The sequence below is a fragment of the Castanea sativa genome, chromosome 5 (genome assembly GCF_040712315.1).
Source record: "Castanea sativa cultivar Marrone di Chiusa Pesio chromosome 5, ASM4071231v1".
NCBI classification, from domain to species: Eukaryota; Viridiplantae; Streptophyta; class Magnoliopsida; order Fagales; family Fagaceae; genus Castanea; species Castanea sativa.
The window spans coordinates 24,739,551-24,755,759 of record NC_134017.1 but is presented as its reverse complement, the minus strand read 5'-3'; the positions used below and the strand labels follow the sequence as shown (position 1 = coordinate 24,755,759).

At 36.4% G+C, this 16,209-nt stretch overlaps 1 protein-coding gene across 1 annotated transcript; it reads right to left on the bottom strand.

The window, feature by feature from the left end:
• Window positions 1-467: 467 nt before the first annotated feature.
• On the bottom strand, window positions 468-10,843 carry LOC142633792 (cytochrome c oxidase subunit 5b-1, mitochondrial-like). Its single transcript, XM_075808041.1, has 6 exons — window positions 10,447-10,843; window positions 10,260-10,345; window positions 10,006-10,056; window positions 3,783-3,849; window positions 3,572-3,651; window positions 468-831 (listed from the first exon to the last, which is right to left on the bottom strand). Exons 1-6 carry the CDS (start codon window positions 10,580-10,582, stop codon window positions 769-771), a joined length of 483 nt encoding a protein of 160 aa, XP_075664156.1. The 5' UTR covers window positions 10,583-10,843; the 3' UTR covers window positions 468-768.
• Between the last annotated feature and the right edge of the window lie 5,366 nt (window positions 10,844-16,209).

Here is a 16,209-nt window from a genome sequence, read left to right as displayed (position 1 = left end):
ACATCTAAAGCCACCATTGATAGCAATTTTTGTACCTACCACTGACAATCTACAATATCAACAATTGTAAAAAATTTTGTCAAATTTCTTGTGTTCGTTTGAGTTATTTTAGCGACATCGCTTTGGCATAGGTCCACTTAAAGTACTCCATTCTAATAGACACCCAAGCAAGTTATAGCAAAATATGTACCCAAGGCGTCCCTTGAGAATTTGAGGGGGCTTGTGGTACTGCTCTTATTAATAAGAATGCTGTCACGTCCATGAATTATTTATAGATCTAGCGTCATTAATTTGAATTTAACTCATTGAAAAAAAAAAAATTACTCATGTTACACCCAAAGCTAGTGTTTTCCCAAATTCGTCTCAACAATGAGAGTTTTTATTATTATTTGATGATGCATGCCTTTTTGTAGGCTAGACGTAAAAAAAAAAAAAAAAAAAAACACCCACACACACACACAAAAACAAAAACAAAAGTCCTACTATTCCAACTCAAGGAAAAGAATCTGGTAGCATCAATTATTTGGCAATGCATATAAGAAATCCTAACAACATCCATAGTTCCAACAAATGACCCAACCTGTGTCTATATAATCACAGTAAGGATTCTATCTCAAACGTTGCGAAAGCAACATCCACAAAAACTAAGGACCAATCAAAAACAAACAGAACACAAAGCTTTTGAATTCTGAAAGCTGTGGTGTATACTGGAAATTGTCTTGTCATCTCCCTGAATTTTATTCCAGCACGAAAAATTGAAGGCTGCATTTAGTGATGATGATCATCATCGCCGTGTCCATCTGGAGGTCCTCCAGGTCCCACCACTTCCAGCTGTGAAACATCAGATGAATGATTAGGGAAAAATCCTGCAATGCTGAAAGCAACTAACTTTTTCTGTACTGAGTCACAACAATTGCTAATTCAATCGGTATATGATTTTGAGAATAAAGCCACATTAGAAGATGATAAAAGAAATTAAGGGAAATCAGAGAGTTAAATTTAAGCTATGGAATGGAAAAGTTTAACCACATTCAATCCCTAATGGCCTGTTTGGAAGTTTAGAGAGGGAGGAGAGTAGATGAGAGGAGAGTAGTGGGGAGGAGAGTAGAGTGAAATGATTACCCTCCATCTTGTTTGGATGTTTTTAAAATTAGTAAGGGGGAAGGGAGTAATTAGCTCTTCCTCTTGTTTGGATGTTTTTAAAATTGGGATGAAGAGGAGAAGAAATGATTAAATAGACAAATTTACCCATATTTGAAAATAAATTGCAACATTGGTCTATGATTAATTGGTTTGTAATTTTGTTAATTTAAAATGGGTAAATTAGAGAATTCATTTGGTCAATAATTTATCTACTCTACTCTCCCTCCAAATCTCTCCAATTTGGGAGAATTAAAAATGAGGGGTTAAAGGTAGTTAAAACCCCCCCAAACCCCTCCAAATCCCTCCCCTCCTTCCTTAAAAAACTTCCAAACAAGGATTTAAATTTCTCTCCCTCCCTCTACTCTACTCTCCCTCCTTTTTTTAAACATCCAAACAGGCCATAAAAGAAGGGTAGAGAAAAGGACACATTGGCTGGAATTTCATTCAATAATTGTCTTTAAAAAGCTATTGATACAACTTAAGATATCCTTAATAAGAGGATAGAATATTGCCTCCGCAAAGATGCGATCACAACCACTAATTCAAATATGATCTGAGGTCATAAATCTATCATATAGCAGTCACACGCCTATTCATAAGGTCACATGAATTATCAGTGGTCACAACTATTTGAAAGTCACATGATTTATTACATATAAAAATTATAAGACTTGCAAACGATCCACATTGATCTCATAAAGGAAAGGGGAAAATGCAGAAAGACTCTCTGAACTTTAGATCATAATCAAACTAACCCTCAGTTCATCTAAATTGAAAATTTGATTACCTAAAGTTACAGAAATAACCAAATTGATCCTTCCGTTACATTTCCTGAAGCTATGGAAAACACATTTCTCTCCCCAGTGGCCAAGAACCACCACGCTTAGTATCACCCAATCCATCCTCCGGCCTCCCCTAACAAAAAACACCACTCTGAAACTCATAGCTGGCTACCAGGCTACCAAGAACCACAGCTATTCCATACCCCCACAATTTCTCTCCACTAACCTCAGTCATGAGAATGCTTCAACTCCCATAAAAAATTGTGGAAGTCCATGCCCCCCAATCACCACATAACCTAAGCTAAGCCCCATGGCCTAAACAACTGAAAACCACCTTTAGAAAAAATTGCAATCTACTACACCCATTGCCAATCCAACGTTTGTCCAAGCTAACCACCATCCTTGGTAGACGTACCTTTTGTCACCTCCCATGGCAAGGGGTTTGGCTAGCTCACTCAATCTCAGCACCCCTTGTCTGAACTCCAAACAGAGAATCAAACCCATACTTTACCCAAAACCATAAACAACCACCCAGAACCCAAATCACTGATGCTATTGCCAAATCCTGATGCAAATTAACCCATGGCTGAACACCCACAAGTCCATTCTAATTGCCCAAGCCTCCAATCTTTGCTACAAACCAAAAAAAACCAAACACCGCCACTATTTGCTGCTCCCTAAAGCCCAACCAACCACTTCAAATCCCAACAACATCCACAAGAATTATATACCCAAACACCACCTTTAGGTCACAATGGCGGCCAAATTGCAGTCCAAAAAAGTGAGGCAAGAGTATGAGTCTTTTAGAGAGAACTGGTCAAGTGTGAAAGAGGAGGAGAAAAACTAAAAAAGAAAAGCAATTTTTATTACATTATATATATGTATATATGTATGTATGTATGTATGTATGCTATCATGAATAATGCACATGACAACATTTTCTGTAACGGAAGGACCAAGTTGGTCATATTTGTAACTTTAGAGACTAAAATTTTAAATTAGCAGAATGGACAGTCAATTTGACTTTTGAACCAAAGTTCCAGCGGAAATATATGCCAAATTTGAAACCCCAAGAGAGGAACTGCATGGAATATAAAACAGATTAGATGACGGCATGCTCATGCTATAATCAACACCTTGAATTTTCTTTTTTCCTCCACAAAGATAATGACTTAAATGTTGCAAATATTTTGGCCTCTGTTTCAACCAGATTACCAATTAGTGTGAATCTTTGCTCAAATATGGGTCATCTATGTATTTAACACGGAGCAAACTGATTCATAAAAAATATAATATTAATTGATTAGCCATGCCCTGTTCAGGACATGTATGTGAAACTAACTGTAGCAAAGTTGATGGCCAACCATAGTCATAATGAGCCTATGGGACTCAGCTTGTGGAATAATCTGCCAAGTAAATGGTTAGCTGTGTATAAGAATCCTAACTTGTGTACATTAAAGTATTTTGTGTGTGTGTCCCTGTCTATCTATTTAGCCCCGGATCCACATTTAGACATACAGCTACTTGTTCAAATTTCGAATCACCTCCATGCACTCCAGATCAGACCCTATTTTTTGGTTTTGACAAGTTACTCCAGATTAGGTCTTAGCAATAAACAGTCAATCCAAGTTTAACCATTTACTTACCTCAAAGTACTGTGTACACACTGGACATTCATGTGGCTTGCCTTTCTCCAGCCAAAACCAGACAACATCATGTTCATCCTCTGCCATTCAAAAGCAAGAAAATCACACAAGCATTAATAAAATGATACATATTTATTTTTCTATAAAGGGAGAAGTATGTATGCCCATCCACGAGAACAGTAAAAATAGAGAAAGATAAAGAGGTACCCACCGCCTTCACCACCAGGGCATCCAACTATTCTCTTGTCATAGTAGGACTTAATAATTGCAGGTTCTTCCTACAGGCCAAAAACAGAAAGAAAATATACATATATTAAACAGATGAAATCCTGTTGCGAAAATTATTATAGATTTAGGCAAAAAACCAAAGATAAATTAGTTTCTCACAAGAAGGCATAGTAATAAGTAATAACAACTTCAGAGTCATTTCAACAAGTAGTCCTTATCCACATTGACTAAAAATGTAGATACTATAGATAGATTATTATCCACATTGAGTAAAAGTAAAGGCTTCGTTTCTCTCTTCATGAAGATAGATTATTATCCATTGAAAAATCATAAGGATGTGAAAATATAGAACTATAATTCTGAATGAAACCATTGAAGTTGTTCTAGTCAGCAAGAAGATGATATGATATCATTTTTCAGCTTTCATGACAAGTCACCATTTCAACTTTCTTCTACTAAGCATATGAATGGTTCCATCTCATAATAGATGAAAAGAGACATTTCTTATAAAATTTTACAAGATAGAATGGAGACTGGCCCAAGTAAACTGGCAGCATACAAGAGAAATTCTGATAAATCAAAATCTAATAATTTATAGAACGAAACAAAGAAGAAAAGAGGAACCACTGCAAGCCCTCATCCACTCAGAAAGATATTTCAAGAAATAAAGCCTCAACTAAGCAAAGAAAGCTCAATGCCATCAAATGTTTAAGCACATCTCTCTCTTCAGAGGGAGTTCGGCCCACAGCTGAGAGCACCACTGTTTACCCCTTCAAAGAGGAATGTTCTTAAGGTTGCAGGGTATCATGCAGAGAAGAAGAAAACCAGCCCTAACACCGCGGCTGGCCAAAACTCAGGCAAGCCACCGCAGCAAGGAAGAGAAACAGGAACGGAGCAGGCAAGTAACGGTGATGGACGTTACGGGGGGCACATAAATTCACCATTAATGCACAACGGTCTGGCTGGAGTGAATAGCTCAACTGAAACGGAAATCCCTCAATCATATCCAGCTAATCCCGATATAGTAGCAGAATTGAGTCCTAAGGATGCTCAAATGGTAGCAGAAAATATTGAAGAAGATATTGATGACAGGTTAAGAAAGGAAAAGATTTGTGACTCAGCTGTTGACTTACTCAGGGACTCTAACTCATGTGCTCAATTAAATCACACTAAGAAGCAACTTATCAACTCACGTGCTGATCAGGTTTCACCTAGGGCTTCACCGACTCATGAGGAAGTAGTACGCAGCCCTCGGACCTGGACACACAAAAACAGATTGCATAGTCCAGTTGTATCAAGTGCGAGGCAGAATATTTCGGGTAAAAAAAAAGTAGCAGATAAAACAGAGCATCTACTTGAGGTGCCTTCTAAACGCATCCAGGTTCTCCAAAATGACGAGCAAACAATTTCTTTATTGGCGGAGGCTGACTGTCAACCTCCGCCAACAGCAATGAGTTGCTTAGCATGGAACTGTCGTGGGCTTGTGAACTTACATATAAGAAGAGAGCTCATGGAATTAGTACGGGCAAAAGATCCCTTTGTGGTGTATTTAGCCGAAATTCTTATAGATGAAGCAAGGCTAGAGTTCATTCAGAATAGTATTAATTTTGATCATTGTTGGGTGGTGCCTAAAGTGGGGCGCAATGGTGGTTTGGTTCTTTATTGGAGGTCTACGATCAATTTGACTATAGAAGGATCAGATAAAAATTTTATTGATGCTGTTATTGATAAAGGTTTGGAAAGTGAATGGCGTTTAACCGGTTTTTATGGTGAGTCGAAAACAGCAAGGCGAGTTGAAGCTTGGGATAAGCTTAGGAGGTTGAATTCAAATCCGGAGAAGCCATGGCTGTGTTGTGGCGATTTTAATGAAATTGTTAGACATGATGAAAAATTGGGAGGAGCAACTCGATCCCATAACCAGATGCAACAATTCAGAGATGTGATTGATGAGTGCGGCTTTATGGATTTGGGTTTTCTAGGTCCAAAATATACATGGAGTAGACACTTCGAAAATAGTAATTCAATATGGGAAAGATTGGATAGATGTTTGGCAACAAATAGTTGGTTTTTGAAGTTTCCGGGAACAAAGGTGTATCATCTTCGCTATGATTCATCAAATCATAGCCCTCTTCATATTGTTTTTTCGGGTATTGATCCTTCTACCCGGAAAAAATTATTTCGATTTGAAGAGATGTGGCTGTCACATTTGGGGTGTGAGGAAGTGGTGCAGGCAGCATGGACTAGTGTTGGGGATCTCGGGTTTGCTGATTCTATTCTGGCCAAAGTAGACAAGTGTGGGAAAGATTTAGGGTCATGGAACAAAAATGTTTTTGGTGGTGTGAGAAAGGAATTGGATCGGTTGAAGAAGAATCTAGCTAAGGCCGAACTGAAGCCATAGCTAGTGGGAACAACCATCGGATTAGGCAATTAAAAAGGAGATTGAGGTGTTGTTGGAGAGAGAAGCTATTATGTAGGCCCAAAGATCAAGGGTACAATGGGCACAGCAAGGGGATAGAAATACCAAATATTTTCACAGTTGTGCTACAAGGAGATATAGGAAAAATATGATTGAGGGAATTAGGGATGAGGAGGATAGATGGAGGGACCAACCGAATGATATATCCACAATTATGGTAAATTATTTCAAAAACTTATTTACCTCAACTGACCACATTATGCCCCAAGATGTATTATCATGTGTACCTACTATTATTGATGAAGAGATGAATGCTGCTCTAAGTAAAGAATTTGATGAAAAAGAAGTGAAGGAGGCTTTACACCAAATGGCACCACTTAAAGCTCTTGGACCCGATGGAATGCCTCCACTCTTCTACCAGCATTTTTGGGGCACAGTGAGGAAGGATGTCACTACCTCCATTCTGGCATGGTTGAACTCAGGTACCCTACCTTCCCCCCTTAACCACACTTTTATTACTCTCATTCCTAAAACAAATAAGCCAGAATATGCTCATCAATTCCGCCCAATTAGTCTTTGCAACATGCTATACAAAATCTACTCCAAAGTTTTGGCCAACTGGTTGAAAAAATTATTACCCTCTATTATAACTGAACACCAATCAGCTTTCACAAAGGATAGACTAATTTCTGACAATATCCTCATAGCTTTTGAAACCCTTCATAGTTTGCAAAATTTTAAGCCAAATACTCATGGTTTTATGGCTATCAAATTGGACATGAGTAAGGCTTATGATTGGGTGGATTGGGGTTTCTTGGAAAAATTGATGAGGCAAATGGGTTTCAATGAAAGGTGGATCCAATTGATAATGGGGTGTGTAAAAACTGTTTCGTATTCAGTGTTGGTGAATGGAGAGCCTTGTGGGATGATACAACCTACCCGTGAGATAAGACAAGGTGACCCACTATCACCTTTTCTTTTTCTGCTTTGTACTGAAGGCCGAAATGGGCTAATCAAGAGAGCTGACAATAATGGAGAAATACATGGTTTTTCACTATGTAGGAGAGGGCCCAAACTAACCCATTTGCTTTTTGCATATGATAGTCTTCTCTTTTGCAGGGCAACCATAGAAGAATGTGGCAAGGTGCTAGAAATTTTGAATATGTATGAAGAAGCATCGGGGCAAAAAATCAATAGAAGCAAAACGACATTAATCTTTAGCAAGTGCACCCAAGAGAAATGAAACATGAAATAAAGGTGGCTTTCGGTGTTCTGGAAATCATGCAATATGTACTTGGGTCTTCCTTCCTTTGTCGGAAAAAGGAAAAAGGAAAAAGGCAAGCTTCAACTACATCAAGGAGAAAATATGGAAGAAGTTACAAGGATAGGAGGGTAAATTGCTCTCTCAAGCAGGTAGGGAAATGTTACTAAAGTTAGTCATACAAACTATCCCTACCTACACAATGGGTTGTTTAAAATTACCCATTGGATTGTGCCATGAAATTGAAGCCCTAATTAAAAAAATTTGGTGGAGTCAACGAGGCAACCGTAGAAAAATTCATTGGATTAAGTAGGAGGATATGACAAAATCCAAAATAGTGGGTGGAATGGGTTTTAGAGATTTAGCACTATACAATGACTCTCTACTAGCAAAGCAAGCATAGCGTCTCCTGCACAACAAAACATCTCTATTCTATAAGGTGTTTAAGGCTCGTTTTTTCCCAAACTCTACAATCATGGAAGCAGCCGACTCAAGAATGGGATCCTATGCGTGGAAGAGTATTCTGAGAGGAAGGGATATTCTTCAAAGGGGTGCAAAATGGAGGGTAGGAAATGGAGAAAATATAAATATTTGGCAGCAGCAGTGGCTGCCTAGAAAACACCCAACAAACCTCCCAATATGTCCCATACAAGACTTCGAAAATGCTACTGTGTCCTGCTTGATTGATCAAACTACAAGGCGGTGGAGGGCAGATTTGGTGGATGGGTTATTCGTGGAGGAAGATGCTGAATTAATCAAGTCAATGCCGTTGAGTATTGTGGAAGCAGAGGATGTGATGTTCTGGCCGTACACAAACAATGGTGTCTTTACATGCAAATCGGGTTACCGATTCCTCAAAGAAGAAGCTGAAATGGAAGCCAGTAACCAGGTTCCTCCTCTTCGAGACAAAAATGTGTGGAAAGCTATTTGGTTGATGCAAGTACCGCAGAAGGTTAAGATGTTTGTACTTTGTATGGAGAGCTTGCCGAAACGCCATGCCGACGAAACAAGCCTTGATGAGATGCACAATCATTGGTAATTCAATCTGTGACCATTGCCAAGCTGATGTTGAAGACCCACTCCATGCTTTGTGGACTTGCACCGAGCTTGACACTGTCTGGGCAGATCAAGCTTTATGGGAGTTCCAAAATTCTGTCAGTTTTGCAGACTTTAAAGACCTGATTTCATGGATAACAGCAGAGGGTAAGCAGCTGGATCTTTTTGCAATCACCGCATGGTCAGTTTGGAATCAAGGAAACCAGGCTCGGGTGCAAGCTTCTGCTAGTGACCTTCATCAGATTGCCAATGCTGCAAGAATCAGGTTGGACGAGTTTAACATGACAAGACAGGGGCTGGAGAGTCAGAGGCAACGAGCAGTCCAATCAGCACAAAACCAGTGGCTTCCTCCTCCAATGGACGTGGTGAAAATAAATTTTGATGGAGTGACGAGTCCAAAAGAGAAGAAGGCTGGTATAGGTGTAATGGTTCGTGATGTAAATGGCTTGGTGCTAGCCTCATGTGCAAAGATAAGACACCAACCTTACAAGGCAGTGGAGATTGAATCCTTAGCAGCAGCAACGACACTATCCCTTGCAACAGATCTTGGTTTTCGGAGCGTTATTTTGGAGGGAGATTCAATGGAAGTGATACAAGCTTTGCGAGAGAATATACAGCCCCTAACACCTACGGGTTTACTGCTTGAGGATGTCAGAAGGTTTTCCCAAAACTTTGATGAATTGCTATTTTCTCATACTAAAAGAGATGGCAATGCTGAAGCTCATAGTCTGGCTAAATATGCACTAAGCATACCAGATTTTTTAGTGTGGATGGAGGATGTTCCATCACACATTCTTCCTACTGTACAAGCTGATTTAGCACGGTTACATTAATAAAATTCAGTTTATTTCCCCCTCAAAAAAAAAAAAAAAATATTGCGATATTCCTACCTTTGACCTTTAAAATTTATTTTTTTTGCAAGAACTATACAATGATGGTTTGAAGCAATGGCCAAACTATAAGCTAACACCCTTTTTTCATATGTTATATAATTTAACCAGAGGAATCATAAACAATGAAGGAGTATCAGATGATAAGCATACAACAGAAATGAGGTAAGAAGAGATAGAGAGAGAGAAAATATAAAGCAAAAGTTAGACAAAAGCATTTCTGATTCATAACAGATTCCTTAAAATCTATGCCTTAAAACACTAGTTTGAATCCATGAATTTTAATTTATCAATCGTCTGTTATCATTTGTGCATTTGGGGTTCAATGGGTACGTCCACAAGTGTCGTTTAGCTATGTTTTGGGAAGTATTCATCTGTGCTTGGAACTTAGTCCTGTTATGCCTATTGCAGACATTATCAAGGGTGAGGAATCAGTGTACTTGGAGAATGTAAAAGCCTTAGTTATTCTTTTTATAAAGAACACTGTTTGAGTGGTATCATTGAGCCACAAGCAATGAATGTTACCAATCAACACACGCAGAAACATCATTTTGACAAGTTAAGCAATGCATTAAGTACTAACCTTAGTGTTGAAAGGACCGACTGGATAATTAATATCAAGAATTTTCTTTCCCTACACAACCAAAACCAAAACCAAAACCAAAACCAATCAATTCCACTCTCACTCGGTCCAGAATCAAATTTAAACCAAAATTTCAAAAAAGTATTCATTTAAGTCTTAATCATATGCTAATATTATTTTATTTTTTCACAGCAAGCAAACAGGACGTTAGATAAAGAAACGGTTAAGCAATGAGATGGAATCAGAGAAAAGACCTGACGCTCGGCTTCAAGCTCCTCACGCTCGTGTCCAGTGGCAATGGGCATTACATCTTCAACTCTCTTCTTTACCGCACCATCAGCTGCACAAAAAAACAGAAAGAAGAAAAAGAGAACCAAATCAATCACACACAGACTAAGGTACAAAAAAAAATGAGAGAGGCTAGAGTGAAAGGTCTAGTACCGGAATCAGCAGTGAAATGGCGGAGGTTGAAGAGAGAAGCGGAGGCGTAAGGGGAAATGAGGGATCGGGTGTGTATGGGGGTGGATCGGGCGGCGGCTAGGGTTTTGAGATTGGAAGAGAGGAGTCTCCGCCACATAGTGAGAGCGTATGAGAGAGTATGAGAGCGAAAATTGAGATCTCAGGTCACGCCCTTCCTTGCGTTGCGGTGGTGGTTGTTATGCTATGCTGCTTGTATGAATGAGACGAACAAGTTCTTTCCGTTTTTCCGGCTTTGAATTGGGTATTTGGCAACTTGCCTACTGCTACCCTACTACCGTGCAGAACAGTGGTTTGTTTGTGAGCGTGTGAGTGGATTTTTGGATCTCTCGCACGTGAGATCTCCTGGTTTTGCACATGCGAGTGGAGGAGGATCGCCCAATTACATTTTTACCTTATTTTCCACATGAGGGATAAGGGACCGTTGACGTTTTTTGGTCTTCTTCTTCATGATTACCAATCTACAGAAATGGGCCTCGGCGACTGAACGTATACTTTTAGCCCATTTGGTTGTTCGGTTTGGAAAGTTGGGTCTTTATTACATTTTGGAAAATGGCCAGTTTAAATTTTTGACAGTAAGGACATTGGTAATGGGCCTAGAGTTAAAACAAATTCTGCAAGCCCATTTGTTAATAAAACATGGATTTGAGAAAAAAATTCAACTGGACCTAAATAATAAATACCAATTTTTTTTGGGATGGGAATTGGAGGTAAAATTAACAGGGATATTTAAATGAGACATGCTTGGTACAATATAAAGTTGTGTTCTTAATAAGTGTATTTTCCTTGTTTTTAACAAATACCAGTAAATTGTATTTTTGTTGGAACAATGATTGTCACTATTTTAACTTCAAAAAAATAAAACTTCAAAAATATTATGGATAAATAATTAAATATAATGCTGGGGAAGTCGTACAAAAACTTATTGCAGGTGTATGGGATGGACATGGACATGAACTCACATTGATACTCAAAACACCAGAAGAAGAAAAGAGGAAAACATTATATCAAGGCTGTGCTACACTACAGTGAGAGAGATAAGAGCATCTCCAATAGCATCGGCAAACACAAAACCATCTTTATTTTAAAGATTCTAACCATAAAATAGTCTTCTAATAGCTTCTTTAAAACTCTAAAAGTTTTTTGCTAATGAACAGTCATTCCCCAAACATGATGTGCTACTATTCCTTAGCAAAAGAATAAAACAGAATAAAAAATTAGCAAATAAAGGAGTGGGGATGGGGTATGGGGATACGTGTGTTAAATAATGAATAAATAATGAATGAAGAAATAATATTTAAATGAGATAGAGAAATGATAGAGAATCTGTTGAAAGATATATTTGAAAAAGTAGGTAGGTAAAAAGTAAATGTCACTGTTTATTGTCCAAACAATAAAAAATAAAAATAAAAATAGAGAAGCTGTTGAAGATGCTCTGCCGCATCGGATAGAGCTGAACTTTGCAACTATATTTATGTGATGTTATGTAAAGAATGCAAGAGAGGTGAGCACTTGGATCTGTAAGTATTTACGACAAAATAGAAAGTTTGAAGTGAAAGGCTATGCCTATGTTCCTCCAAGGCTTTGGAAAGTCTTTATCTTATAGTGAAATGACTGTCACTGTATTCTGGTGTCACTCACCAACTTACTTGTACTCACACGCCTGACACCTCAACAAAACGGCATCGCCAAAAGAAAACAGAAACATAATATCCAATACTTACGCATTTTCCATTAGATATTGCTATGTACCTCGTCAATTGTTTACCTACCCTCACTCTTTAAATTATTTCTCCGCGGGAAAACTATATGATTCCACACGCAATTACTTTTTTCTCTAAGTTTGTTAATATATTTCGTACACACTTCTTCATACAATACTCACAAGGTACAACCTTGGACAAAACAATGTGTTTTCTTGGCTATACCTCAGATTCCAAAGGTTATCTTAGATATATTTCTAGCTACTTCTCATTTATATACCTCTCGTCATATTCTATTTGACAATCCTCCTATTTCTCCTTCACACTCTCAATCTATATTTATATGCAAAAATACAATTACTTGACAAATATACATACATTGTTCCAATCAAGGTTTTCAAAACTGAATTGTTTCAAGAATTTAAAAATGGAGAGGTTCAAGTGTAGACACCCGATTTTGCACTCATGATTTAATCAAGGAAAATGACTGGAGTGACCATCCATGTACCAAAAAAAAAAATCATTTGTTCTTGCATTACATGCATCATTTGTTTTTGCATCACATACATCAATTTGTTCTTGCATTGCATGCATCAATTCATTCATTGCATATCATAAAAATGATCTTGAGATTCTAGCGATTGCAACGGTGTGTCCAGTTTCTAAATTGATCCATCAGGTCGAAAGATATCGCATGATCAAGTTTGCACGGTCCATATGCATTGTGTTTAGGAAGAGTTGACCACACATGATTAATTTATATTAATTCTAATTAGTCAAACAATTAAAATTAATTAAATAATTTATAATTGGTTGATAATTAATGTTTAAAATTAGGAATGCATGCATAGGAATAAAATGGATGATTGGATAACAATAAAATTGTGGATAATCTGAATTTTATCAAGATTTATTTTAAGGAATTTATCCACAAGATAATTGTTCTTAAAAAACCTAAATTATCTACAAAAGAGATAAAAAAAATCATGGACAAAGGATGAAAACACGTCTAGATATAAGGACCAGTCAAAAAACCCTAGAAGGAGAGTCCAAATGGAACTTGAACAAGGAAGTACGTTCAACATCCAAGAGCCAATTCGATACTTTTGGAGTATCGAACGGCAATTTGACAGTGCCGAATTGCCCCTCTTTAGGCTTTGGCCCAATGGCCTTCGGGTGACGATAAGACACACCATTTTCAACATTTTCCCAAAAGGATGAGTCCGAATTCACATCCTAATCGTCCGTGCCTATTTTTTAGAGATTTCTGGTCTTTATAAATAGGGTCTGGGTCTCATAATTCAGCACCTTTGTTTTTACACTCTGAAAGGCATATGTTTTGAGATTTACAAATTATTGATATTAGTGGATCCTTTCTGAGATTTGCTACAAGAATTGGGGTTTTTAGGTTGCAAAGAGAACTGAATAAGTTGCTTTGAACCCTAAACCATCCTCTCAAGTAAAAGGGTGCTCATGCAAGAGGTTGCTTTTTAACCCTTTTGTTTTTGTGTTTCTCTAATCATAATCATGATGGTGCATGCTTTCTTGTTCTAAATATTCATATTCTGATTTGTGAATTTAGATTATCAAAATATGTTCTTGATTCTTCTACTGTTACTATAATATGTTTCTTAGTTTTAGAGATCTGCATGTACTAAACTAATTTTTCTTCAAAATAAAATGGATCTACATCTTCTTAGATGTAGATCTAAATTTTTCTTTAAAATAAAAATGGATCTACATCTTCCTTAAATATAGATCTGAATTTTTCTTAAGATAAAAACATTTTTTTTCAAATCTTTTTTTGATACAGATATGATTTTTTAATGCATGCAAATTTTTGAAATAAAGAAAGAGATCATGAATTGTTGTTTTGTTGTTTGTTTTGTTTGAGTCATGTAGCATGAAATTATTTTGTGAATGAAATTCTCTACATAAAAAAAAAACATATCTTTTTCAAAGATAAAAACAAATCTGATTTTTTTTGTTATATAAAAAACCTTTTTGTTTTCATCACAAAAACAAATCTAATCTTTTACAAAACTCAAAACCATTTTTTTTATCTCTTAAAAACAAATCTGAATTTTTTTAACAAACCAATAAGACTTAGTGTTTTTTTCAAATAAAAAAAAATAGATTTGAATTTTTTCTTCAAAAATCATTTTTTACACATACAAAACAGATTTGATTTTTTATAAATCAAAATCAGTTTTTTTCTAATCATTAAAACATATATGAATTTATTAAACAAAAGAGGATACATTCATAAATGGTTTTGTGTTGTTTAGTTTATTTCACATGTTCAACATATCATTCATGACATGCATATAATGGTACATTGGTCACAAGAGTTTAGAAGACCAGATTTTGTTTGGGCGGAATAGTGTCTAACACCTTCCCATTCCGTAACATAGCTTCCAGATTTAGATTTTTTGGTTAAGTAAATCTAGCTTTATCTTTGTTTTTATTTTGGGTTGATTATAACTAAAGACAAAAACTATATATATTTGGTAGATTGTAACTAAGACCCAAAGTCATTTAAAGTTCAAATTTTCAAATTTGTATTTTTTTTATTCAATCAATGAAACGAAACAGTTTAGTCATGTATTTGTATATTAGTTTTTCTTATTTTTTGTACATAAAAATAAGTGGTGACTTCACACCATTTACCCAAAAAAAGAGGTGCCCCAAAAAACACACCACAAAAATCTCTCTCTCTTTTTTGAGGGGCACTCACGGGCGAGGTCTCTCACATCAAGGTTTTAAAATTATACTAAGGTTCAACCAAAAGTTGGATTGCAATAACATTATATTTAATTTAATAATTAACTAAAATCATATACTACTATATACTAAAAGTTGGAATCGGTACCGGTAAAGTTTTGATTATATTACTATCTAAACACAATAACCTACTTCTACCCAAATACAATAATGTTAATGTTTATACACCAATTTTCCTCTCTCCAGCTCTAACCTCTGATCCGATCCTCTTCAGATATTGGAAATAAACACTATCCAACTATCACCATATGCATTAAATGATAACAATCCCTCGATTTCTCAATGGAGCATTGAAGACATGTAGTGAATCAATATCGTTTCATTAAGGTATGCCTGTATTTGATTTGTGTTTCAATTTATTTCATTCTCTTTTCTTCTTTCTCCTCCAACCCTAGTTCAGATAAATTTCCTAAAAGCAAAATACAGTTTCACTTTTCATAAACACACACAATCTATTTAATATAAAACTTCAAAAGTATTTCACCCCAGATAAACTTAATACCAAATCAAGTAAGCTAGTTTTTATTTTTTATTTTTAAAGTAAATAGGATGTATTCTTGATGAGTTTATGTAGAGCATTGGATCAATTAAATTTTGGTATTGAATAATTTTAAACTCATCCACGTATTTATATTTTAAATAAAAAAACAGTCTAATTTTAAAGTTTGGGTACTATTGCAGATTTGCATAAGCATGTGCTAGAAGAAGTTCATGGTGTTCTTCATGGCTCTATTAAGGTAAGTTTCTTATTTTTTTTCATAAAACAAATCAAAAGAAGTCATAGGACAAAAAATAGTGACATTTCTTTCATTTGGAGCTAGAAAGGAATGGGTTTTTTGACATTTCCTTAGTATAATACTGAAAGTAGCATTTTAGTTCATTGGAATAAAATGGTAAAATAATATTTTGGTCCATAAACTTTACAAATGTTAGAAATACTGAATGAATTTATTGTATTTATCAAAATAATAGAATATGCATGAGTGCCTTTATATAGGAGGTAGATGTGTGTAGTAGAAGTAAAACTGTAGTACAAGTATGTGTACTATACAAGTAAACAAGGTGGGCCTAAAGCCCATAACCCAATACATGTTAACAGCCCCCCTCAAACTTAGGGTGGGTGTGAGACCAACTTAAAGTTGTCAACTAAAGCACGAAGGCGTCCCTTAGGATGTGACTTGGTGGATATCTGCAAGTTGATCTTTAGAGTAAACCGAGAATAGCTTGAGAGCACCATGGA

Coding starts and splice junctions, on each gene's coding strand:
- LOC142633792 (XM_075808041.1), bottom strand. CDS start 10,582: ATGTGGCGGAGACTCCTCTCTTCCAATCTCAAAACCCTAGCCGCCGCC. Junction 3,850..10,005: donor TCGGTCCTTTCAACACTAAG/GTTAGTACTTAA, acceptor TTTGGCCTGTAG/GAAGAACCTGCAATTATTAA. Junction 832..3,571: donor TGTGTACACAGTACTTTGAG/GTAAGTAAATGG, acceptor GATGTTTCACAG/CTGGAAGTGGTGGGACCTGG.